The sequence below is a fragment of the Myxine glutinosa genome, chromosome 2, assembly GCF_964187855.1.
Source record: "Myxine glutinosa chromosome 2, kmMyxGlut1.1, whole genome shotgun sequence".
Lineage (NCBI taxonomy): Eukaryota > Metazoa > Chordata > Myxini > Myxiniformes > Myxinidae > Myxine > Myxine glutinosa.
Window position 1 is genome coordinate 185,690,213 of NC_136262.1, and position 27,564 is coordinate 185,717,776.

At 45.2% G+C, this 27,564-nt stretch overlaps 1 protein-coding gene across 10 annotated transcripts in view; it reads left to right on the forward strand.

Moving 5' to 3' along the window:
* Positions 1–27,564, forward strand: part of LOC137420995 (rho guanine nucleotide exchange factor 2) — a 349,574-nt gene that overhangs the window by 232,943 nt on the left and 89,067 nt on the right. For all 10 annotated transcript variants that reach the window (XM_078772071.1, XM_078772076.1, XM_078772072.1 and 7 more), the window contains one exon: positions 22,423–22,552. In XM_078772071.1, coding sequence (XP_078628197.1) covers positions 22,423–22,552 — 130 coding nt within the window. The remainder of the gene's footprint in view (positions 1–22,422; positions 22,553–27,564) is intronic.

The window sequence follows — 27,564 nt, forward strand, 5'->3', positions numbered from 1 at the left end:
TCAATTGCACAACAAACACCATATAATTCCTATGATGGTACCACCAGTTTCTTAACTCAATAACTCACGGTACTCCACGTGAGCGAAATGTAACACCCCCAAAGTCACTGTCACGGCACCAGACCCAAAGTCGATCCACGCTCCGGTGATCACAAGAAAACAGGTCGTACTGAGACCTGAACCCAGGACGGCTGACAGTCGACGCTGCCGAAGAGCCGCTTGGTGAGGTGTCAGGCCGACGTCAGTCAGGCAAAAGTTCACCCAAAAGGCGACTGGGAATTCACACCTTCGGTTCACCAGACAATGACGCTGATATGAACGAGCAGCGGCTCCCAAGCGGAGAACCACGAATTCCCAAACGAAATCCACGAAACACACGAGAACCAGGCTAACGGCTGGTGCATGGTGAAATGGCGGACGGGCCCGTAATGGAGGCATACCTGCTCTCCAACAATGATTTACTTTCGGAACCAACCGCAAAACCCGTCACGCAGGTTTATCTGCCACAGCGATAACGACTCTGTCACAGGAATCCCTTTCCCGGGGAAAGCAATATTCGCTCGTGACCAACGTTCACCAGCGTCCGCTCCCCACCTCGAAGCAGATCGGCCTTTCTTTCCCGATCTCGCTTGAGCCGCTTCCTCGCCCTCCTCTTCCGGTTTCTCCCGATCCATTTCGTTTTTCTTTTAAAACACTAATTTTTACTTTTGAAGACGGTTATCTCCATTTCACTCAAACTATAACAATAATAGTACATGGAACTAAAAATACTTCCAGTGGATGAAAACCACAAAGACGGAAGTGACGAATCCATAACACATGTGATGTCTCTGTGAAGGACTCGTCCAGGGATAATGTGTGGTCAGTGTTATATATCCCCCCCCCCCCAAAAACTGCTTTTAAACCCACCCCACCCCTTTCAAAAAGAATGATTTATTTTAAAAAAACATTCTCCCTTTTTTATGCCGACAAAGTTGCCGGAGGCATTATTTTTCGGGTTGTCCATCCATCCATCCATCCATCCGTGATAGGCTTTCATTACCACGATATTGACTCAACTTCAAACTTTGAAGGCAGGTCAGAGGTCCTATTCGGTTAAAAATTATGTTACTACGCTAACTTGTTACCCCAGTGATGGGATTTTGACCAAACTCGGTATAAGTATATATTATGATGCAAACATGAACTGATCAGATTTTGGCGTCAAAGGTTAAAGGTCAGAGGCTGCTGCCTCCCATAACCGCTGCACAAAATCCACCCATAACTTCGCCCTCAACATCGACGGTTTCCCAGTATCCACCTCCCCTCACATCCGGAATCTTGGCATCATCTTTGACCAAACCCTCTCCTTCGACAAATACACTAAATAGATCACAAAGACAGCCTTCTTTCACCTGAAAAACATCGCCCGTCTCCGTCCATCCCTCTCCTCCACGGCTGCAGAAACCCTCATCCACGCCTTCATCACCTCCCGTCTGGACTACTGCAACAGCCCCTCGATGGTTCACCCTCAATAATCACCAATAAACTCCAATACATTCAGAACTCCGCTGCCCGTCTACGCACCCATTCCCGGACCCCTGACCACATCACCCCCGTCCTTTACAAGCTTCACTGGCTCCCCATCCCCCAGAGAATCCAGTACAAAATCCTCCTCTTGACCTACAAAGCCCTCCATAACCTGGCCCCATCCTACCTGACTGACCTCCTCTCCAGACACACTCCCACCCACAACCTCCGCTCTACTGGTACCAACCTCCTGACCCCCCCCCCCCCATCCGGACCAAATTCAGATCCTGGGGGGACAGGGCCTTCTCCATCGCTGCTCCCACCCTCTGGAACTCACTACCTCACACCATCAGAGACTCCTCCTCACTCACCACATTCAAAACATCACTCAAAGACCCACCTGTTCAACAATGCATTCAACATTTAACCCACAGCACTTAACCCCTGACTATCTCTTATCCTGCTCCTTCCTTTTGCTTTGATTGTTTACCTGTTGATTTTTGTCTTTTTGCACTTGTTTTTTTGTACTCTGTCAAAGCGTCTTTGGGCTTCTTGAAAAGCGCTATATAAAATAAATGTATAATTATTATTATTATTACTTGCTTTAACGTGTTACCTCCCCAAACCCCGGTTGGGGTGCCCCTCAGAGTCTCGAGAGGGAACGCGGCAGAAAGATTTGTTATTTTGAGTGTTCTAATAAACCATGGTAAAACCACACCAATGCAATTGTGTTGAACAAAACAAGTAATTGTATTAAGAACTCTCACATACACAATAATAACACTCTTAAAGAAAGTACAATGAAAATGTCAGTTGCATCAAATGAACAATACATATAATAATAATAATAATAATAATGCATTTATTTTATATAGCGCTTTTCAGGAAGCCCAAAGACGCTTTGACAGAGTGCAAAACATAATGCATAGCAAAACATAAAAACAATTGCAAAAAAAGAAGAATCAATAGGGAAATATTCAAAGCACAAAGGAGGGAGAAGGAGAGGAGATAGTCAGGGGTTAGATGCTGTGGGTTAAATGTTGAATGCAGTGTTGAACAGGTGGGTCTTGAGTGATGTTTTGAATGTGGTGAGTGAGGAGTAGTCTCTGATGGTGTGAGGTAGCGAGTTCCAGAGGGTGGGAGCAGCGATGGAGAAGGCCCTGTCCCCCCAGGATCTAAATTTGGTCCGGATGGGGGGGGGGGGTCAGGAGGTTGGTACCAGCAGAGCGGAGGTTGCGGGTGGGAGTGTGTCTGGAGAGGAGGTCAGCCAGGTAGGATGGGGCCAGGTTATGGAGGGCTTTGTAGGTCAAGAGGAGGATTTTGTACTGGATTCTCTGGGAGATGGGGAGCCAGTGAAGCTTGTAAAGGACGGGGGTGATGTGGTCACGGGTCCGGGAATGGGTGAGTAGACGGGCAGCGGAGTTCTGAATGTATTGGAGTTTATTGGTGATTGTTGAGGGTGAACCATAAAGGAGGCTATTGCAGTAGTCCAGACGTGAAGTGATGAAGGCGTGGATGAGGGTTTCTGCAGCCACGGAGGAGAGGGATGGACGGAGACGGGCGATGTTTTTCAGGTGAAAGAAGGCTGTCTTTGTGATCTGTTTAGTGTATTTGTCGAAGGAGAGGGTTTGGTCAAAGATGATGCCAAGATTCCGGATGTGAGGGGAGGTGGATACTGGGAAACCGTCGATGTTGAGGGCAAAGTTATGGGTGGACTTGGTGAGCGTTTTTGGGCCAATGATGATTATTTCAGATTTATCACAGTTAAGTTTGAGGAAGTTGATTTGAAGCCAGGATTTTATTTCAGTGATGCAGTTTGTCAGGATAGAGTGGGTGGCGGTGGAGATGGACTTGGTGGAGATGAAAAGCTGGATGTCATCGGCGAAGCAGTGGAATTGGAGACCATGACGGCGGATTAAGTGACCGAGGGGGGACAGGTAAAGGATGAAGAGGAGGGGGCCAATAACTGAACCTTGGGGGACACCTTGGGGGAGGGGAGCAGTGGGGGATTTGCAGTTATTGATGGAGATGAACTGACGTCTGTCAGAGAGGTATGATTTAATCCAAGAGAGGGCAGTGCCGGTAATGTTAAAGGTGGTTTCAAGTCGGGTGAGGAGGATGGTGTGATCGATGGTGTCAAAGGCGGCGCTGAGGTCGATGAGGATGAGAATGTTGAGGTTGCCAGCGTCAGAGGAGAGGAGAAGGTCGTTGGTGATTTTGAGGAGAGCAGTTTCAGTACTGTGGTTGGAGCGGAATCCGGATTGGAATGTTTCATACAGGTTATTGGCAGAGAGGTGATGTTTGAGTTGAGTGGCTACAGCGCGTTCCAAAACCTTTGACAGAAAGGGTAGGTTGGAGATGGGTCTGAAGTTATTTAGGGTGTCAGGGTTTAGTCCAGGTTTTTTCAGAATGGGGGTAACAGCAGCAATTTTGAGGGATGGTGGGACGATGCCTGTAGACAGGGAGGAGTTTATTGTTGCAATGATAAGTGGAGAGAGAGCAGGAAGGGAGGCCTTGACAAAGCTGGAGGGGATGGGGTCAAGAGTGCAGGTGGCAGTTTTCATTCCGATGAGGAGTTCAGAGAGGTCAGTAGGGGAGACTGGGGAGAATTGAGACAGGGGATGGCAGGATAAGGGGGGACAGGTGGTTTGAGGGGGAGCGGATGCGGCGGTGGTCAAGCTGTTGTAGATGTTTTCAATTTTGCGTTGGAAGAATGAAAGGAAAGAGATGCAGTTGTCTATTGTGAATGACTGGGTGGTGGTGTTCAGGGGGCTGAGGAGTTTGTTTATTGTAGAGAAGAGTGCTTTTGGGTTTCCGGAGCCAGAGTGGATAATTTGAGAGTAGTAGGCGGAGCGGGCGCGGGAGAGGGCATCTTTATAGTGTTGTATGTGGTCCTTGTAGGCCTGGGAGTGAACTGTGAGACCTGTTTTATTGCGGAGTCTTTCAAGTTGGCGAGCACGAGTTTTCATCAGGCGGAGTTCAGGGGTAAACCAGGGAGCAGAATGGGTGAAAGAAACTGTTTTGGTTTTTATAGGCGCAAGTTGGTCAAGGCAGGAGGAGAGAGTGTGGTTGTAGTAGTCAGTGAGGTCAGAAGGGGTGTGGAGGTCAACGAAGGGAGAAGTGGACATTTTTTCAGAGAGGGTCGATGAGAATGAGGTAGGTGAAAGAGTGTTTAGCTTACGGAAGTTGATAGTGCGATAATGCCTTGGTGCTGGGGTGGGGATGTTGATGGTCAGAGTGATGGCTAGGTGGTCAGAGAGAGTGAGGTCGGAGCCAGAGAGATGGTGCAAAATTAGTCCAGTAGAGCAGACAAGGTCCAAAATGTGACCACGGTTATGGGTAGGAAAGTTGACATGTTGAGTGAGGTTAAAGCAGGTGAGTAAATCAGTGAAGTCAGTGGTTAGCGTGGAGTCAGTGGAGTCCATGTGGATATTGAAATCACCAAGGAGGAGGATTGAGGGGGAGAGGGAACATGGCTGGGTCAGAAAGTAGGAGAAGTCAGACAGGAATGATGAGTGTGGTTTGGGAGGGCGGTAGACAACAGCCATGACTGACTGTGTGTGACCAGAGAGTTTAAAAGCCAGGTGTTCAAATGATGGAGCAGATGAGATGGAGATGAGGTTGGTCTTGATGTCTTGTCGGTGAATAACGGCAATTCCACCACCTCGGCCCTCCGAGCGTGGTTTATTGATGTAAGAATATCCATTGGGTGTGGTGAGGTTGAGCGTGTAGTAGTCCAGTGGTTGTTGCCAGGTCTCAGTGAGACAGAGAAAGTCCAGTTTATTTTCCAGGATGTAGTCGTTCAGGATGAGGCATTTGTTGTTGAGGGACCAGGTATTGAACAGGGTGAGCTTGATGTTGTTTTGTACAGCGGGTATGAATCCAGGTGATTTGGCCAGGGTTCGCAGACAGGAGGTGCGATTTTGTGCGTTGTTGTGACCAGGTGTGTTGGGACGATGAGTGGGAGTGCGCTGAGCCGACCAGAGGATGGGGATGGAGTGACCTGATTGTAAATAAACAAACTTACGACCGGAGCCACGGTGAATGTACCTGGGTCGACGCAGGAGTCCATTCGATTTGATTGCAGAGATGCATGATGGGGTGGAGCGGGTTTTAAGCAGGAGAAGCCTTGCGGCGGAGTACCGCAGAGCCATGCCAGCAGGAGCGAAGGGACGAGCACGAGGCCAAGGGTGAGGAGGCGAAACAATCGCACAACCCACGGGAGTGGGCCCGAGGAAACAGCGAAGGAGCCGAGCAGGTGAAGCCAGGAGCAGAGCCGGGACCATGCAGAGGGCAGACAGGAGCGAAGAGACGAGCACGAGGCCAAGGTTGAGGAGGCAAAGCGGCAAATGCAGCGGCAAACGACCGCCGCCGCTAATCAAGATCACGGCGGCAAACCGCCACCACCGCCGCTGCAAACAAATGGGCACAACCCACGAGAGTGAGCCCGAGGAAACAGCGAAGGAGCCGAGCAGGTGAAGCCAGGAGCAGCAGAGCAGAGCCGGGACCGTGCAGAGGGCAGACTCAATGGCCAAAAATCCGCCACGACCACCAGGAAAGCAAGATACGGACAATGGTCCAGTCAGAGAAGCGGCGAGCAAGTGACGCCAGCGTCCTCTCACGACCGGACCGGAAACGGAATGATGGTACCATATGATGGTACCATCATTCCCCAATTCTCTCAAAGCAATAAACTCACGATACGCCAAACGTGAATGGAATGTAACATTCCCCAAAGTCCGTGCATGAATCCGCATGCTGGGTGAAGGTCGAAGTCGTGTAGAATGACAAGAACAGGCAGGTATCGGCGCGGCTGCAAACGAGGAGTTACAAGGTGAGAGGTCGATATGGGAATTGATCCGATATGAGAACCCACGGCAATCCACACGATGATGTCGATATGCGAATCCCAACGACAAAACACGAAGCACCAGGCGGTCGGCCTCTTCGAGGAATAAATGGCCGATCGGCCTGTAATGGAGGTTCTTGCTTTCCCGCCAACAATAGCTCATACTTGGTAATAAAACCTGAGACCCATGTTTAATTGCAATCGCAGTATTGGAGGATGTCACGGGCAATCCCTTTCACGGGAAGCCTCAACTCATTCGCGACCAATATTTAAAAATTCCGCTCGCAGCCTCGATGTGACTCACTGCTGTATCTCTCATCGCCGTCTCCTGGACTCTGTGTCCTTCTCTCCTGACAAGGTGGAGAAGTTTCTGTCAAACCTCGACTCTGATTCTGCAACTGGACCAGGCGTCATCAGCCCACGGGTCTTAAAATCCTAAGTCTCCTCTCCCTCCGATCTCCTCCTCTCTCTCCTCTTCCGGTTTCTTTGCCGCATTTTCCTTTTTCTTTCACAAACATTTATTTTTACCTTTTACGAAAGTCATCTCCATTTCACACAAAAATCTTAACAATATTACCTGAAACAAAAAATCCCAAGTATATAATAACAACAAAGGCGGAAGTGACGAATCTGTAACATTGAGAACAGCTGAAGGGATTTAAATCAAACTTGGTACAAATGTGTATAATTATGAATAATGTGGGCGGAGCAAATTCATTCGACATCGCGATGTCAAAGTGTCATTCTGATTATTTTTTACCAACCTGGTGATATCCCTGATCCAGTCTCACTTTTCTCATTGCCATTCTCAACCTCCTCCTCCCCCCCCCACCCCCCTGCACCCCCCACCTGCCATTCCCCCACCAATTAAATTAACTTGTCAGCTTGACAGATTTATTTAATCTTGTGATGGTGTAGCGCAGGTATGATGGGCCGAATGGCCTCCTCCTGTGTCTAATTCCCTTGTTAATCCTTGGACTATGGGTTCCTCTGTGGGCTGGAGAAACCACTCCCCATCTTCCTTCCATCTGAGTGAACAAGTCCTCTTCCTTCTATGTTTGGCATGTCTCCACAGCAGGCTGAATTCCCCAAGTGTGCTTCTCGTCCACTGCAGAAAGGTTGTTCGACACTTGATTTTTCTGTCGCCTCTTCTGGTTTTGCTTCTCATGGCCTCTTGTCTCTCTGTCCTCGCCTTGGATGGATGCATAATTTCAGAATCTTACACATGGTTATCCTCCCTAAATGCAATTGCTGCAGACTCACCACCATTCCTGTATTTTGTTGTCTACTTAACCAAACCGTTGTGTCTGTCGTGTCGTGCCACTCCCTCCAGCCTTCCATGAGTCCTGCCCGTCACCTCATGCTTTCTCCCATACACGTCCCTGCTATCACTATGCTTACTAACCCCTCCTCTAACCCATTTCCTTTCTTCCACTCATGCATTCATTTGTGATTTCCTTGTTTCCCAGTTGCCCCCTATTAGTCCGAACCTGCTGTGTGGTGTCATTTGCTCCTCTGAGCCGAGATGTTTTATTTAATAAATAAATAAATCCGAGCCATCTCATCATTAACCCACAAACCTCCTTCGTGCTTCCTTCCAAAGCTTTGGCACGTTAACTTGATTTTTCTCCCCTCATAACTGTCTTTTGGTCTTGTGGTCGTGGGCTGAGCACCGATACCATGTTGAAAGCCACGCAGCTCGAAATGTTTGTTCATGCATGATGCTCCTCCAAAAATCGAGGACTATTGTTGGCACGAATGTATAACTGATGGAATCAATGGAACATTTATCGAAATATGAAATTCTGCCTGTTGATCACAATCCATGTGGCAATGGCCAGTATGGGACTTGGGGTCCGGTCTCAGAAACGCCATTACATTGAAGAAGTTTACTTTTTATGAAAGGGTCATGCTTTTTTATCCCTGTCCGGTTTCGAAATCTCCTGTGAAGAAACCCACGATTACCGGTACATTTTCCAAGTTATCACAAATGACTAACACGCATCGTTTATTTGTAACTGACATGAATGGTGTTTATTTCTCATCTAGCAGTTATTGTCCCCCGTCGCACCGCGGAGCGAAAGGGGGACTATGGTTTTCCCCTCCGTCCGTGTGTGCGCCCGTCCGTGTGTGCGTCCGTCCGTGCGTGCGTGCGTGCGTCCGTCCGTGCGTCCGTGCGTGCGGCCGTGCGTGCGTCCGTCCGTGCATGCGTGCGTGCGTAAGCAAAGGACTGAAGTCTAATTTGGTGTGTGGGTGCATCTAGGCCTAAGGAAGAACGCTATTGAAAATTGGGTCGCCACGTCAAACGCCAAGATGGCTGCCACCATATATATGTCTGAACCTTGTGAGCGAAATATCTTGAAAAATAAGCGAAGTACTAATTTCTAATCTGGTGTGTGGGTGTATCTAGGCATAAGGAAGAACACTATTGAAAATTGGGTCGCCACGTCAAAATCCAAGATGGCCGCCACCATATATATGTCTGAACCTTGTGAGCGAAATATCTTGAAATAGAAACGAACTACTAACTTCTAATCTGGTGTGTGGGTGTACCTTCGTATAAGGAAGAACGCTATTGAAAATTGGGTCGCCACGTCAAAATCCAAGGAGGCTGCTTTGCGTCTTCCACTTTGTCAACTCGCATCACTTCACCGACGGGGGACCGAGGCGTAACGCTTGTTTATTCTCTTTTGGAGGGAACGTGTGTACATTTTTGGGTTGCATTTTCTATTTGCATTTGATGACTCTTTTCTGTAATTGTACTCATTCTCCAGGTACACGCAGAGCAACACTGCAGCGAATAAGGTTCATAAAGTTCAGTTTTCACAAGTCCCTTCCTCATTCGTATTTAGCACAAGTCTGCTGGGTAGCGTCATTGGCTGAGCGTGCCGCTGTGCCTCTAATGCAGTGCCCTCTGCTGGTTAGAGCAGGAAGTTGTAACTTGTTCAAGGTGCCGGTGATAGCTCGCTTACTCTTAGTGAAGGACACCATGGGATCTTTAATGTCCACCAACTAATGCCCAGTTAAGCGTCCACCTGAGGGACGGCACACGCATTGATGAATTACTGCCTGTGAAACACCGGGATGATATTTTATAGCTGGGTCGGGATTGGAACCCAGGCTAAACAACTTAGACGTGAGTGTGCACACATCTAGGCCATCCAGCCAGCAATAAGTCCCTTGACTCCATATAGCTTAACTCCACAATATATATATTGTTGCGGATCTCAGCGCTGGTCTTCTCCCCTTACCAAGGGGGGATTAGTCCCCTTGTCTTTGACTGGCCGACGGGACCCGGGACCTATGACGTCTTTCCCGGACAGCGCAAAATAGGGTCTTAGGACTAGAATCACTATTACCTAATTACTCGCGCTGCCCTGAAACGAGGAAATAAGCCCCGCACGAATCACGCGTGCTGAGACGCCGAGCGGTGCGTACACGCGATCCGTGCCGTTTAAATGGTGACCCCGGTTCTAGCGATCTTGTTCGTACCACGCTTAGCCAATGGAGAAATCAGAAAAGGCGATCGAATTGGGAAGAAATGAATAACAAGATTTATTTACACTATTTACAATGGTTCAGAAAAAAAGAGGACACAGTGCAGCCTTAAAACAGTCCTAACTTACTACCCAGGACAAACGGGCCCATCTCACACACAGACACACTCACACGGGGCTTGCAGCTGAAGGATGATGTCCACCACGTCCAGGGATGGCTCTCGTGCAGCTCCCTCCGGTCTACGGGTCGTCCCGTGTAGATGGTAAGTAGAGGGGCAGGAGCTCTCCACGTGTCGTTTGGCGCACCAGGGTTAATGCGGGGCGAACGGTAGGGTCTGGGCTCTGGCGGTTGGCGGTTATCACTGGCGGCTATTGCCGCGTTCACTCGCGTGGCTGAAGTAAGCGCTATTTGCCACCGGCGCGTCTGGCTGCCTTTCCTCTGGCGCGTACGTTATACTCGAGATATAGTGCAATGCCTTCAAAGCGAGCGATGCGAATCAAGTTCTTCACAGTCCTCTTGATCAACAAGTCCTCTCACGTGCGCTCTCCCCTTGCGAGTCCTCTTCTCCGCGAAAGCTCTGCAGTCGAGTCCTTTGCTTCAGTCCTTTCAAGGGCAGTCCTAGTCCTGTTCAAGGGCTTTTGCAGTGACTTTTTAGGTACGCCCCGCAAACCTTCTAGAACTCACCAGACGCGCCTTACCACGCCCTGTCACGCCATGCCGTTAGAGCCCTGGTTGGCTGGTGGCCCTTACTGTCATCGCCTCTGATGCTCCGCCTTGACGCCACCCCACCCCGACCCCGCGCTCCTCCTCATTCTCAGGCCGACCTCGTGTTACTCGATGAGTGAGCGAGCAAAGGGCAGCAAAATGCTGCGGGCAGCCAAAGCGTAACAAATGCTGCGGGCAGCCAAAGCGTAACAAATGCTGTGGGCAGCCAAAGCGTAACAAATGCTGCGGGCAGCCAAATGGGGCGCGGGATCAATTATGCCCTTCGAGGTGGAATTGGAGGGTGGACGCAGAATGAAAGGGACCTAAACTCATGTCTTTACACAACGCAGATATTACTAGGGGAAATGGCCTATACTTACACATACTATGACATAACTAATACTACAGGTGGCCTACGTGTTGCTCGTGGACTAACTATGGGGGGGCAACCCTTTAACCTTTGAATGAATGAGAATGATCGTTTTAAGATCCTTTAACTTTAACTTTTTTAAGATCCCTTTTTTAAGAAAGGCAACCCTTTAACCTTTAATGACCAATATGTGCAATTCGCAAAACCGTAGTAATATATATATACAGTGGAACCTTGACTTACGAGTTTAATTCGTTCTGTGACCGAGCTCGTAACTCAATTTGCTCGTTTCTCAAATCAAATTTCCCCATTAAAATGCATTGAAATGCTATTAATCCGTTCCAGCCCGCCAAAAACCACACCAATTTTTTTTTAAATATGCAGTATATATAAAAATATCTCGCGCTTTATATTTCACCTGTATGCAGCATACAAGTTGGCAGGATGGCCTGGACTTGAGGTACGCACACTTGACTCTAAACTGTCCAGCCTGGGTTTGAATCCCGACCCAGCTATAACCTGTCATGTCGGTGTTTCACAGGCAGGGTGATTCATCAATGTGTGTACCGCTAAACTGGGCGCCCCGTTTGCGTCCCATTAGTTGTTGGATGTTAAGGATCTCACCGTGTCTTCCACAAAGAGAAGGCGAGCTATCGCGGCACTCTGAACAAGTTGTGGCCTGGCATGCTCTTCTCCTCTGCCGTTATATACGTCCTCCTCGGCATCTTTTTCCAGAAGAGCCCTGTCTCGTCACAGTTGAAGATTTGCTGGGGGATGTATCGTTCGGCTTCTATCAGTTCGGCAAAAGTTATAATAAAATCTTCAGCTGCCTTCACATCTGCCTCACCAAGTCGACAACACGCACACCTCGCTCATGTTTTTCGACGATTGCGTGTTTTATATCCAAGCACATCATCCTCTTCTTCTTCTCAGTACTGCCCTTGGCACTCAATTACTTAGGACCCATGGTTAAAACTAAGAAATTTTCCAAAATAACCAACATGCGAAAACAAAACAGCAGTGATATACGGCAGATATGCTTGCACGGCAAGATAACCACGTGACCGGAACCCACCTGGTGGCGGCTGGCGTAAGCTCCAAAATAACCAAAATGCGAAAACAAAACAGCAGCGATATACGGCAGATATGCTTGCACGGCAAGATAACCACGTGACCGGAACCCACCTGGTGGCGGCTGGCGTAAGCTCCAAAATAACCAAAATGCGAAAACAAAACAGCAGCGATATACGGCAGATATGCTTGCACGGCAAGATAACCACGTGACCGGAACCCACCTGGTGGCGGGTGGCGTAAGCTCGTAACTCAGATCTCGGCTCGCATCTCAAAGCAATAAACCGCCCGAGCGACGGCTCGTATCTCGGAAAACTCGTAAGTTGGTGCACTCGTAAGTCAAGGTTCCACTGTATATATATACTGTATATATATATATATATATATATATATATATATATATATATATAAAATTATAAACGTGTTGTATGTTGTCATGATGTGGGTCAAACTAGATGTGAATAGTTGTCTCTCCTAAAAAAACTGCAGATATTGTCCTTCCTTTTTCTCCTTTTCTTTCCTTTTCTTTCATTCCTTTTTTTTTTTATTTCCCACAAATTTCAATGTCACCCAATCCTTTCATTTCAGAGCTAATTCTCTCCAAAATCCCTGGACTTTTTATTAATGTCCCCCTGCCCCTCAGTCTGATTTTGAGAGGTCAAAAGTGAAACCATAAAAATCACATTTTCCTTTGGCATTTCCTTCTATTCGAGGTTTATAGAGATGGAATTCCACAGAAAGGTGTTTTTAAACGGCCCCTACAGGGGTGTGGAGAGAAATCCCAGATTGGCATTTTTCTGGATTATATTATGCAAGGGTCAAAGGTTAAAATTGGTCGCACAATGAAGTTCCTTTTTTTTGCCTCCATATTCCAACCGATCACGATAAGAAATGGCAAGATAATGCTGTCCACATCCCTATGGATTGAAATCGATGGACATTAATTTAGATTGTTGCTATTATTTAGATTCCAATGTCGGGTCAAAGGTCAAAATGTGATAAGAATTGAGGATTCTGGCCTGCCAAACGTTTCTTTAAACCAATCCAGACATGAATGGGCCTGCCTTTCTTTCTTTACTTTTTGTTGTCCAGTACCTTCTTTTAAATTTAAATGTTATACTGAGGCAGCTGGAGACATTTTCACCATTTAGAACATTCTTATTGGCTTTTAACATCCTTTAATTAATTTGAGCATCTTTAAGTAACTATCTATATGATCCGTTAGCAGCACTGTAGTTGTTGCTAATATTTAAATTGATGTTTATTCAAATATTTTTTTTCACCTGATTTCCACTTTGGTGATGTGAATTTTATGAATATCATCCCGAATGTGGTGTGTTTTAATCCCCCATTTCACCATTTCACCGATGCGAGTGGAACGTTTTGGCAAACCATAGTGGAGTAGGGGTGGTGGGTGGGGAGGTGGCGGAAGTGGTGGAAATTCCCAGCACGTGATTATAATGCAAGAAACTTTTTCAGCAAGAATATTTTGCATGAATAATAACGAACCTTCTTTGCATGAATTTGGCTGTCGTGGCTCCCAATATTATTTTCTCTTGAAAAGATAAGAAAATGACAAGTTTATGGTCCTAACAGGCTTATAGCGACGTTATCTTGGGTGATTGAACAAGGAAAGCTATGGGGCCTCTTTAAAAGCTTTGGTGCAGGCTTCCTTCCTCCTTCCTTCCTTCCGGAAAGTCACTCTCGCAATGGCAAACCTTAGTGCTTGCTTCGGTTGGCAGTTTTGGCGGTCTGAGGCAAAGCAGAGAAGCCAGCTCCAAAGGGTTGTATCCACTAAGCATGTCGGAATAGCATCAGGACATCATGTTTGACCGCTCGAGTTCCATCAAGTTGAGGATGTCTGGTCGACTTTGGGTAATTATTTTCGTTTGTTTCCTTGATTTAAGAAGTTACTTTTTCTTTATAATTGTCCAATGCCGTTTAACCTTTTAATTCTTTGTTTGAGATGGACTTTTCCTGTTTGTTTTTTTGCCTGTTTATCATTTCCATCTGAGCACATATTTCACAACGCAGGAAGCTCTAGTTGAAATGTCATGCACTCTTCATTTATCTTGCGTCCACTAATGTCCTTACAATTGCTGGAAGAGTATGTATCATTTCTCCTGAGGTCCTTGTCTCCCATGCAATGCGTCCACCATCATTTTACCGAGCCGTGATCATTATTTACAGCCTGTAGTGTCATAATCTACCAATTTGTAAGTTGTTTTTGGAAAGACATAAGATGCTTTAAAACCTGGTCCAACAGGAGCTGTCGGTGCACAGGTAAATCAGTTACATTCCAGTTGTTAATCTGAGTTAAATTCTCGACCCGACTTTAAACTGCCAGATTGGTGTTGCATCAAAAAGTGCTCCGTTGATCAGATGGACGTTAATCTGGACGCTCCGTTACCAGCATTAACTGGTGGACGTAAAAAAATCCCGGTGCCTTTCATGATGAATAGGCGAATTATCGCCTGAGTTGTGGACATTTTCCAAATTCCTGCTACTTTCAGTCGAACATCAGGCCTGGCTAGCCAGTTCGTGAAAGCCTTGGGTCAAATATTTTCTCCGACCCTTTCCACAAGAAGGTTGGAATAATTGGAGCCGCTAAAAAAGTGATAGTAGCAGATGCTCTTAAACTGTGTATCACGAACCTCACTACTCCCCACTCTCCCCTCTACCACACTCTGTCAATGGGAGGGGGTCATGAATACATCGAAAAGATATGACAAATCACAATGAAATGCTTGTGAATTAACAACATACATGCGATTCCAAACGACGTTTTTAAACTTGGAAATTAAAACGTTTTTTAAGTATTATGCTCGCTTGAAATGCTCTGAATTTATCTTTTGTGGATCCATGAAAATTCGGGAGGTTTACAATTCACAAGTTCAATTCCAATTAGCGAGTAGATGCAGTTATCGTGTTGTGTGCAGATATTGTGTGGGTCATGACCCCCATATTTTTAGTCCGTGCACACGAAGCGAAAATCGGGGTTAAGTAACTGGTTCACGTTGTCTGTCTGTCTGTCCACAAACGTCAGTTTATGATCGAGAAACACCTGAATTTCAATTGAATGTTATGTTTTGAACACGAATCGGAACATGAATTGGAAAACGAACCTGTGGTTTTTGCAGTAATTTGGCTCTGAATTTGTCCCAATAGCGCATGCGCAGAGAGGACCAATGTAATTTTGTTTTTAGTCTGTCTTCCTGTCTGCCATCCTGTCTGCCAGTGAAACAGAATTGAAAATCATTCGCAAGTTGTCTGTGCCCACACAGCATTCGAAACGCGGTAGGGATGGAGAGGGCAAAAATGCAAATGGCGTCTCGAGCTGGCAAGCTGGGAGCAACAATCCACATTTATTGCCACATCTGATGCAATGCAAATGCTCTAATGGCCGCAAGGTGCTCCTTTTGAAACTGATATATGTAGCTTTTTTGATGCCGAGGGTTCTTAATACAAAATTTGTATTGGTGTCAAAGCGAGTGACCACTTGTAAATTAATAGTAGAATTTCAAACGGGAAACTTACTGTGTTTAGGGACATCATAAGGGACACAAACAACAGGCACAAATAACAAATGTAACATGTTAAATAAGGTGCTGTAAAAGATGGTGCATCAACGGCGGTAAACTTCCAAAAAAGGTTTTTTTCTACAACCTTTAAAATCTTTATTTTATTTCGATTCAATTATATAGTTGAACACTGGAGAACACAAATCACCTTCTTGGCGTTTTTGAAAATCTTCCCTTTAGCAGAACTTGGATATTTTTACATTTTTTAAAAATGCCGTCTCCTGGCTTGAGGGCAGACAATCTGTGAGATTCAGCATTCAGCCAAATATGACGGCATCTTGCGCTGTGTTCCGTGCAAAATGTAAATCGAGACTGTAAGAGACTCTTCCCACGTCTGTTTTCTCAAGACCTTTTAAAAATATTAGAATTTATATTACCTTTCAAAATATGCACTTTGGTCATCTGCACACGACAACACCTCATCGATGACCTGTTAGCAAAGATTCCTTCCAACTGCCTCACACGTTTTCCTTTTTGTGTGAGCATACGGAGCCTGGTGTTGGCTTAGCGGTTAGGGTGCCGGCTTGGGATCCTAGGATCCTGGGTTCGAATCCTGGTCGATCGCTGAATTAACGCCAGAGAGGTTGACTCAGCCTGTCATCCTTCCGAGGTCGGCAAATTGAGTACCAGCTTGCTGGGATGAATGATCATGGTGTGTACCCCGATTTAGCATAGGTACACCGTATCCCTGCGCATCGTAAGAGCGTGACCAAGGGTTGGCGTCAGGAAGGGCATCCGGCCATAAAAAAAACATTGCCTCAAACAGGGAACCATGAGCTCATGGGGCCCGCAAGGCTAACCCCCGCTCTAGCGGGGAAAATGGCCTTAAAACGATCATTCATATGGAGAGCACCTCTCACCCTCTACATTTTGGTCTGCCTTCAATGTGATAGGAGGAGGGGGGTGGAGGGTGGGTATTCACTTTCTGATTAACAATGTCATATGGGCACTGTAACAGGGGCACTGCATCAGTGGCACAACCGTGCTCTCTGCCAATGATGCTACCTGCAGTCCTGTGCTGCATACGAAAGAAAAAGAAGAACTATGTGTAAGGTAGTGTGATGATATCTTGCTTCCTCTTGCTACTTGTGGCTACATTGGCATCATGACGTCATTCTATCCCTGCACTGCATTGTGCTCAGCAGGATGCCAGTTTTGTTCTTTTTATTTACTTTTTTGGCACATTACTCACCGTTGTAACACTCCCTCCAAATTGGAATTCAGATGAGTAAATAGCTTGGCTACTCGTGACGGGACGCATAACTGGTGGAAGATCTTGCTCTTTTGTAAGGATCCAAATGCATTGCCATTTTTTTTCTGAGAAGTTCCTCCACCAAAGGGACACTTGTAAAAAATCAAAAAATATAAAGTTATCTATTCTAATATTTAATCCTGAGCCCCAATATATACTTCACCATCTCCTCATGACACCAAAACCCCTCAAGGATGTCTGGTGTGGGCCTGTCAAGCTGACATGTATACCAGCCATGCCATTGATCAAATAAGAGGTGTTCAAATCACAGAGCCAGAACATTGTGTCCTTATTTTAATTGTTTGACATGTAATGCCTGAATTTTCAGTGCCCTCAAAGGAATGTTGCTCATCAATGTTGATGTGCAATTGGAATCGTAATCCTTCTGCAGTTTTTAATGAACATGTCCTGAATGTTATCTCAAAGATGAATTGCTCTTCAATGCCTGCCAACCTCAGCCCTCGATAGATTGTTTGATGACCTTCGTGGGTCAATTTAATGATCATTATTTGTAAATAGCTCCAATAATCACATCTTGATGATCTCGGCTTTGGCATCATCTTCTTGGATGAAAGTAAGCTATTGTTGTGTTCTTCCACCGACTGCGTGCAAATTGCCCAAGGAACCAGAATAGCTCAATTTGGCTGTTTCTCAAAATAATGTGTTGTAGGAGCTATGCTCCAACGTAAATCGAAAGAATGGACGCGACAAAAAGCTGGAATTCGTCCGAGTTTCTTTATTGTGTCAAATCAACTCGGGTACTCTGAAAAGCCCGTTTATCGGGCAGCAATATATATACACATTATCCCGGAGCGTTTGCCCGGGAAAGGCGAGAGGGGGCGTCCCGGTCGTCCCGGACGCGGCCTGGCAAGTCGAGAGCGGGCATGCCCGGGCATGTCTGGGCATGCCCGAGCGTCCCGGACGAGGCCTGGCAAGTCGAGGGCGGGCATGCCCGGGCGTGTCTGGACATGCCCGGGCGTCCCGGACGAGGCCTGGCAAGTCGAGAGCGGGCATGCCCGGGCGTCCTGGACGAGCCCGGCATGGTGATCGCTCCGCGTCCTCGGTAGGTGCAAGGCGATTGTGTATACCCAGCGGTAGCCGCTACAGTGTGAACTTTCTGTATGCAACTGCTGCCGAGCAACATTACTTATTGCTTCTCTCTCATTCAACTCAGATGAAACTCAGATGAAATCTGAATCTCCAGTGAAACAACGAAAAGCACCATATGTTTTTTTGATAATTTGGTTAGAGTATCCGCTCTGGGTCTGTGAAGTCGGTGGTTCGAACCCCTGCCGAGTCGTACCAAAGACTTTAAAAATGGTACTTGCTACTTCCTTGCTGGATGCTCAAAGATGCTCAGTATTTAAAAAGGATAGAGCACGGACAAACAACCATAAGTTCGCGACGCTAGTGAAGGCTTTAATGGGCCTAATGGGCTCCTCATACATCAGTGTTCCTCATATGGGAACGCGTATTATTATAACATTCACTCGCTCCAAAAATTGATGAATATTCCAATTCATCATAAATATTAACTTGAGGATAATCTTGAAGGGCAGATCTCAGAGTATTTTTTAAGGAAAACGGAAGGAACTAGAACGGCACTCGGTGTAGCGCACACCTCCGCCAGGCTGAACAATTTATGTTTTGTATCCCACTGATAGTCCGGATCTGGATTCGGACCTGAACCAAAATCTAATTGGCTTGTTCTTGTCACCTAACCAACTCATCCACCAAGTTTATTCATGACTCGTCCATAACTTTTTTAAATATCATGTTATATATAGCTTTTCGCCCGATCCCTCAAGGGTGAAGAATCACTTTAAAAATTATAGTAGCCGGATCCGGATCTTCACCAAAATCTAATCATTTCGTCCTTGTCACACACCCAACCTCCCCACCAGGTTTCGTCCAAATCCGTCCGCACCTTTTTTGAGATATCTTGTTCACAAACAGGCAAATAAAAAAAGAAAATGGACAATTTTTCAGACGAAAATTGATTATTTTAGAAATTTGACCTTGTTGTTGACCTTTGACCTTTTGACCTTAAAAATATTTGGTGTCCAAATTCAGCGATGCACTATGAATTACTGTTTAATTTTCAAGTCAATCGGAGAAAGACAAACAGACAGGGGTGAACACATAACCTCTGCCCACCTTTGGTGGCGGAGGTAACTAGAGAGAGCAATTTGAGATCTAAAGGGGGTTTAAAGTGTCTAAAGGGCATTCAAATGTCTGAAAGGTGTGACGGTCTAAAGGGTAGAAAGGGGTCTAAAGGGTATAAAGGATTGAAGGGTCTCAATGGTGTAAAAGACTAAAGTGTCTAAAGGGGTCTTAAAGATCTAAGGGAACTAAAGGGTGTAATTTAAGGTCTAAAGCGTCTGCATTGTCTTAAGGGTCTAAATAGGGTTTAAAGGTCAAATGTGTCTCAAAGGGAATAAAAGGTCTGAAAGGGGTCTAAAGGGTGTAAAGGTGTCTAAAAAGGGGTTTCATGGCTGAAGGGTCTTAAAATATTTAAAACTGGTCGAAGATGTCTGAAGGATTTAAAGGGGTTTAAAGGTCTAAAAGGTACGTTCAAATAGTACGTAATTAATGGACATACTCATGCTAAAATAGTACGTAATTAAAAAAAACTGGAGTTCATAGAACATGGTATCCCACGCACTTGTGTTCAAGTATATACTTTCATTTTAAATAAAACAATGATTTTAAAAGATCGTTGAAAACGACGGGGAAGTTTAGCGCTACTGAAGTAGTTTTATACACCACCCTCACACACAGTAATAAGACGACGTTGGGTCGCAACTTAGGAGATGGAGGCTTTATTTATCACCAGAGAATGCAGCTTCAATCGGCATCGCAAATCGCCATACCGGCGGCCTCTTCTTCACCACGATACGGTACCTGCTCACATGCCACATCCTCATCCTCTCATCTATCTATAATTCCATTAATCTCTGTGTGTATGTGTGTATGTGTGTATGTGTGTATGTGTGTATGTGTGTATGTGTGTATGTTTGTCTGTGACCGCTGTTTCTCGACAACCACGGGTCCGATATACTTTAAACTTGCCAGGTATATTGCTGGGGACCCGAGGATGTGCCTTTTCAAGGTTTGAAATTAATCGGACAAGTACTTACCGAGCTATGGCGATTTAGCCGTTCGCCGTTCGCCGTTCGCTTTGGCGTTGCGAATGGACCAAACCATTGCATGTAAATAGAGGGGGGGGTTCTGTGGTCGTTGCGAATGGACCAAACCATTCATGTAAATAGAGGGGGGGGGGGGGGGTTCTGTGGTCGTTACTGCCACGTGGTTTCAAAGTTTTTTTTTGTTGTTGTTGTTTGCACGCATGTTTTTTTGCACCCACGTACGGGCACGCCCTAGGATGTTTACACACACACACCCCTACACAAATTTTTTTTTTTTTTTTTTTTTTGGCAAGGAACGGGCACCCACGTACGGGCACGTCCTAGCTTATATATAGTACGGGCATGCCCTAGTATATGTAATTTATGTTGAAGGCTCCAGTCACGGACTATATATAGTCCTCATCGAGGCCAGGCCTCAAATAAAAGAGCTGCATTGATAAATGTGAAGAAAGAGAAATAAAAGAGAGAGAAGGTAAAGGTGAGGAGTAAAAATGAGTACGAAAAGTGTGTCATGTTTGTTTGCAAGAAAGAGAGGTTGAAGCTCGCCCGGTAGCGATAGTTTGAGTGACACAGCAAGTGAGACCAGCAATCCTGACATGGAGAGTGTAAGATGGTTCCGGGCACCACTTCAACACTCCCAAGTCCGAAGTCGATGGCGCGCCATCGCAAATCCCTACGCTACCCACCTGAAGCAATGTGGAAAGATGGAAAAGAGTTATACCAGGAATGAACAAATATCAAATTTTGAGATGATTTTTTTTTTCTCCCCCATTTTGATCCCTGTGACCATGTTCCCCAACCCCTGGGGCATGAACTTGGAGGTGAAATCCCCAAAAATCCTTAGATATATCATGCATTCTCCAATTTTGATTGCATATACTTTGTACATTTGATATGGACAAAGTTTCATGGAAAAAGAAAATCACGCTTTTTGAAGGAAATGAAGGATATTGTAAATGACTATCTGTCTACCTGTCTGTCTGTCTGTCTGTCTGTCTTTGTCCATCTGTTCGTCTGTTGCACTATCTCATAAACGGATGTGCCCAAATTCACCAAACTTGGTAGTTGTGATCACCACATGGTAAGAAGGTGAAAGAGCGATATCATTTTGGGCCCTGGCCCCTGGCGTAGGGGTCAAAAGGTCAAATACCCCAAAAATGCAATTATAGGCACATTTTAAAACATTTTTTAATGAAACTTTGTATATGTAATAAACAATGGGTGACACACAGAATATGCTGTTTTTGCCATTGCCTTACCAGCAGTAGTTGGAGCAGGAATTTGGAATTTGTTCATGGTGCCGGCGAAATCTCGCCTACTCTTCACGAAGGGCACTGTGGGATGTTTAACATCCACCAACTAATACCGGTAGAAGATACGCCCGTTTAACATCCACCTGAGGGACAATGGCACACATTGATGAATCACTCTGCCTGTGAAACTCCAGAATGACAGTTTATATAGCTGGGTCGGGATTCAAACCCAAGTTGGACAGCTTAGAGGCGAGTATGCATACCTAGTTTTAGGGCCTAGGCCATCCTGTCACTCCACTATCATGAACAATAAAGGACAAATAAGTGAACGTGAGCACACAACTTAACTTTGGAAATGATTCGAAAAATAATAGTTTGAGTTTGTGTTCAGGTAGTTGTAAAGGACCTACCTGAACACAAACTACACTGCTGCGGACATGTCCTCATCGACGATTAGAGGAGACAAACAGGTTTATGATATTTATTTCCTATTGTTAAATTAGTTTCGATCATTGTGCATGTGTGAAGCGTCACACGCATGTGGCTTTATTTGTTTTCACTACTGAATGAATATTCCTGAAAGTAAATTTATAGAATCCCTGATGATGTCTACTTTCCAGAGATGTATGATATTTTTGGTCATTTCTCAGGTCATTTGTCTGGCTAACTTTTTGCCATACCATATCCCACCTGTAAATCAAGCTAAAAAAACAATGTTCATGAAGATATATACACAGACGTAATTTGCACGAATAAAGTAGAGGAGTTTAACGATTCAAAACTGCAAAAACCTGGAAATGCGTTTGTGATGACGAGTCACATTTTTGCCTGGAAACAAGTCACTGTATGCTACTTCCGGTTTATTTCATGGTGGTAGGTCACACTGTATATTTTGCATGAACAGGAATGAACACTTGCTCTTTATACTGCATTTTCTTTGATGTCGTCTCCCTTTTTTTGTCCATCAAAATATGAGCATCATCATTGATTACGTATTGCTGCTTCATCTCACGATATCGTTGCTCAATTGTTTTTTTTTGGTATTTCAACAACTAAGCATGTTCACAATGCGGAAGCTGTTTTGTTTCCCCAAGTGCCCTGATTCAACAAGTTTATTGATTTTTTTTTCCATGTTTACAAACACCCCCACCTTCACTCCATTCCCATTCCTGCCCAATCACACAGGGCAAGAAGGTTGACAAGGACAGCACGACTCCTCCACATCAGTTTGAACTGTATTACTCCATCACTGGAGCATCGAAATGCCACTACTGCGGACATGTCCTCAAACCCAGAGACGTTCTCCGCTGCTTCAGTAAGTCACAGAACTTTTCAGTTGGGCTTTCTTCTCATCATTATTATACTGTTCATTCACACGGTAGGATTATTTAAATGTGTGTCTTTCTTTGTAGCAATGTCATATATATATATATTTGTATGCAGGTATATATATAAAACCGAAGAACACGGTCAGTCCATGAAGTCGCCCGTCTGTCCTTGAAGCTGTGTGACTCGATGTTTATTAATTACATACTGTTTGAACGTCAGGTGCACCTTGACCACATGTACGTCTCTTAATTACATACGATTGAAATGTACCTTTTCAACCTTTCGACCCTTTGGACTGCTTAGATCCCCTAGACCTTTGAAGACCCTTAAGACTCCCAGTACCTTCGAAGACCCCCTAATACACCTCAGTACGCTAAAGACCCTTTAAGACCATGAAGAGCCCTAAGAACCTTAATAAAACCCCAAAGACCATTAAGGCACCCAAAACCCTCAATACCCTTGAGGCCCCCCAAGACCTTTAGAACGCTTAAGATCCCCAAGAACCTGAAGACATTTAAGATCTGTGCAGTGACTGTGTTGTGTTGTTTTGTTACTGAACTACTCTCTCAGACTTTTGTGAAATCGTACCAAACTTCCGGTCTGCACCTACCCCTCCCGTGTATATGTCCTGGGGGTTTGCTTCTTTTTTTTTGAACGAATATTTTGCGGTGTTTTTAATAATGTGGGGGTTATGTGGTGGCAAGGTGTTTTTAATAATGTGGTGGTGAGGTGTTTTTAATAACGTGGTGTGTGTTTTCAAAAACATTGCGGTAAGGTGTTTTTAATAATGTGGTGGCGAGGTGTTTTTAATAACGTGGTGTGTGTTTTCAAAAACATTGCGGTAAGGTGTTTTTAATAATGTGGTGGTGAGGTGTTTTTAATAATGTGGCGGTGAGGTGTTTTTAATAACTTGGTGGGGTGTTTAGAATTATGTTGCGGTGAGGTGTTTTTAATAACATGGTGGTGAGGTGTTTTTGATAACGTGGCATTGAGGTGTTTTTAATAATGTGGTAGTGTGTCTTCAATTACATTGTGGTTAGGTGTTTTTAAAAGTATGGTGGTGAGGTGTTTTTAATAACGTGGTGGTGAGGTGTTTTTAATAACGTGGTGGTGAGGTGTTTTGAATTACATTGTGGTGAGGAGTTTTTAATAATGTGGTGGTGAGGTGGTTTTAATAACGTGGTGGTGTGTTTAAAATTGCATTGTAGTGAGGTGTTTTTAATTATGTGGTGGGGAGGTGTTTTTAATAACTTGGTGGTGTGTTTTGAATTGTGGTGGTGAGGTGTTTTTAATAACGTGGTGCTATGTTTTGAATTACGTGGTGGTGAGGTGTTTTTAATACCATGAAGGTGAGTTCAAGTATTTAATTACATGCATTTTGCTTAAAACAAGCCCATGCCTCTGTTGTGATGCGTGATGAGGCGAGCATAGCGAGCTGATTTACGCTAGTATATATGTATATACTAGCATGGCTCGTGTATATATATATATATATGTATATATATACGTATATATATATATATATATATCTCGGTCGAAGACCTCAAGGGAAGGAAGAAGAAGAAGAATCAGAGCAAAAATGTTTAATAGAATCGATTATACACACACGTGTGGAGCGAGGCTCGAGAATGTACCGCCTAACACGCAGCGGACAATTCCTCAAGACACTCGCTGAAAAATAAGTGGAAAGGCATTTCATTTATAGCAAAATATTAGACAAGAATCTGCGCTGAAGACATAGCACAACTGGACCATAAGGACAACACCTCCCATTGTCCCGTCCTATAGAAGGTCAAATTTAGACAACAAGATGTAAGCATAATGATAGGCTACGCTTTTTTTTGGCTATCTATCTAAACATATCAGACCCGAGCGCAGGCCGAAGTAAATATTCTTATACACTAGGCTAAATGGTAGATGAAGATTGGATACGTCCTTGGTTTAGGAGACATACTAAACACTACGAAGATATATAATTAATTATTCCCTTTGTGAAGGAGGCGTTTGGATGACATCTTTTTCCTGTACGTGGGTCGAGAGCATTTTATCTACTGTTTGGCACATAATTCAAGGACTTGTTTATTAGGCTAAGGATCCATCCTGCACGTTGAGCCTCGAAACCACATTTTGTCCACTCACCTCTGTCTGCAGTTGAGTTCAAATCAGTTTTCAGAAGCACGATATATAATTTCAGATATTATGATCAATTGAGTCATGGGGCTAAAACCCTAATGGCTGACAGTTCCTTCCTTTGTCTTTACAAGACACCTCCTTGGAAAGACACCGTATACCCCAGTGGTCAGCATCCCAATTAGTTACCTGCCAGGCATGACATAACGTCACGTATGCTCAAAGAGAGATACCGGCCCTAACTGGTCGTCTAACATTCAACGTATGAATTGTTAGCCATAATTCGCGACGACGGCGCCTGGTTTAAGAGATTGCTGCCGCCCGCCAGATTCCGAATCCACCCTCGCTGCGGCATAGGTGCGACCCAGTTGCCAGCCAGATTAAGGGGCCCTCTTTATGCAGGCGAGGTCCTCGCGAATCAGGGCAAACAATCGACGTTAAATGCCATCAAGCTTTGTACATGTGATTGCTGGGTGGTGTAAGTGGTGGTGAGGGTGGTTCTTCCGGATACATGTTTTGCCATCCGCTCCTTACTGCTGGTATAATAGCAATGACTTTTAAAAGAACCTACACTTTCTAAATCACAGGTTAAATCATCCCAACTAAAATCATAATCATTATCAGAATCCCAAGCATCAATAGGTTCATCGATTACCCCATATACTCCTTCCTTTTCTGCCAACAATATATCCAAAGCCACTTGATTCTGCATCACCATCGTTTGCATATGCATTAATTCGTTTTCCAATTGTAGTTCTGCGATTCAGGTTTCGTTTCCAATTCGTTCCATTACTAATGCGAGACTATCTATTTGCCAATCATTCATAATACATAAGAGGCGTTAGCCAGTACACGCAAGGGATTTTCAACACAAGTATTACAATCATCACAAACATCGATGCAGGCATCAGCCAGTAGCCAGTTCCCACAAGGGATTTTCACAGTCATCACAAAAATCAATACAAAATTCTGAAGCGCTGGTCACATCTGCCTTGTTGAAGGACCCATTCAGATCGACGGCCTCTGTGGTCAAGATCATGGTTTTCCAACGGCGATTTCTTCATCGTCCATCCTGAAAAATACTTTCTTACACACACCATGATCAATTCCTAGCCCCCCGTCCCACTAATTGGCATTTAGTTACCTTATCTCTCAGATGGTTGGCTTATTCATAGCCGCATTTCCTGTGTCGTGTCTGGAAATTCAAATGCCATATTTACTTTCACTAATTTCCGAAAATACCTTCCTTTTAATCATCTTCCCTACATCTAATAATACATGATTTACCAAATTTACCTTGGGAAAAATGGATCCCAGATAACAAGTCCCTCCCCACTGTTCGGGTAGGTATGGATATGCTTTATTTCCGCAAATAAACATTACTCCATGGGGTGGGATAAGGGCCGAGGCCATGCATTTACTGATCTCAACGCGGGTGGCGCTTGGTGTCCCCCAAGATATGGTTAGCTTGGTTACGTTATGCTGGGCTTGGTCATCTATGGTTATTACAAGGGGGCCTCCCTTTTCTCTCCATCTGGTGTCGGATGGCAGGGTATGGGTACATTCCGAGGTTCCCATCTGAACGTGTCCCTTTCCTATAAGACACACCCGTCCCTTTTGCTCTGTCACCCAGACTGGATCAGGTGGTTTGTCTAACAAAGCCTGCTTAATGGGTGGGGTATATCGAAACTCCCGGGAACACACTGCTGGGTAGATTTGGGCCTATCAGTTCCAAGGTTGTGGTCAGACATGGGGTACGCAAGGGTCCTGAGCACATATCTCGTAGGGACAGGGGTAGCACTACCATTTCTATCCCTGTCGTACTGGTGTGGGGAAAATGCATGCACACCCAACACCGTGATCGGTTCTGTACTTTCGCCATTGCACGGGTCACAGTCCAATACGTATTTTCCTTTGGCTTTTTCTTGCTTTCGATCCGTGGGTGCGGAATTAATATGTGTGAAATGCATGGTGGCCTATAATCGTAGGGGGAGCTCTGTGACGTCATGAATTCACATTGTAGTAATCGCTTGCTTCAAACGACTGAGGGCAGCAAAACCTGTCTAAACCTACTGCCATTTAACGACGCTTCCCAGATGACGGCTCCCATACACCATTCTGGCACAAAATTGTTGCATCCCACAGATGCCACGATTATTTGAACAAACTCATTTTCCTAATCCACCCTTTCAATTTTAATTTCAATTTAAAGTCAATCCAATGTCCTCTTTTAGCATCCCATGCACCTGTTGCAGACACCTGTTTTAGCCTGAAGCGGTATATTAAACTAAATGTGATTGCCACCCCTAACAGGCGGTGGTGCAGCATCCTCGATCTGTGGTGGTGCGTTTGAGGTGTCTGTGTTTGTGGGTATGGCCAACTTACAATGTGTGGCATGTACCCAGGACGACTTGCCCTCACAAAACACCGCTGTTGGTGTGATCAGAAGAACTTGGTATGGCCCCGTCCATCTTGGTTCGAGCGCAGTCTTACGGGTGAAATGCTTCACCAGCACGTAATCTCCAGTCGCCTCGAAGGTGTGGATAGGCTTGCTTGTTGGCTCCGGCAGGGCCTCTCAAACGCGTTCATGTATGTTGCGTGCTACATGGGAGAGATCTATGCAAAACTTTAAAAAAAACATGTCATCCATGATAGGTAATTCAAGGGCTGCCATATCCACTGGCGCTGATACCGATGACATATAGCGCACGAGCGACAGACCATGGTAACCACAGTCGAAAGGCCTGGTGCTGCCCAGGTGGAAGTGACCTGCCTCATCATCCCCCCTATGGCACACATGGCCATTTTGATGCGCCATGAGTGCCAACCATGGCAATAAAGCTCGCGGTGCCACGGGTTTGTCATTAA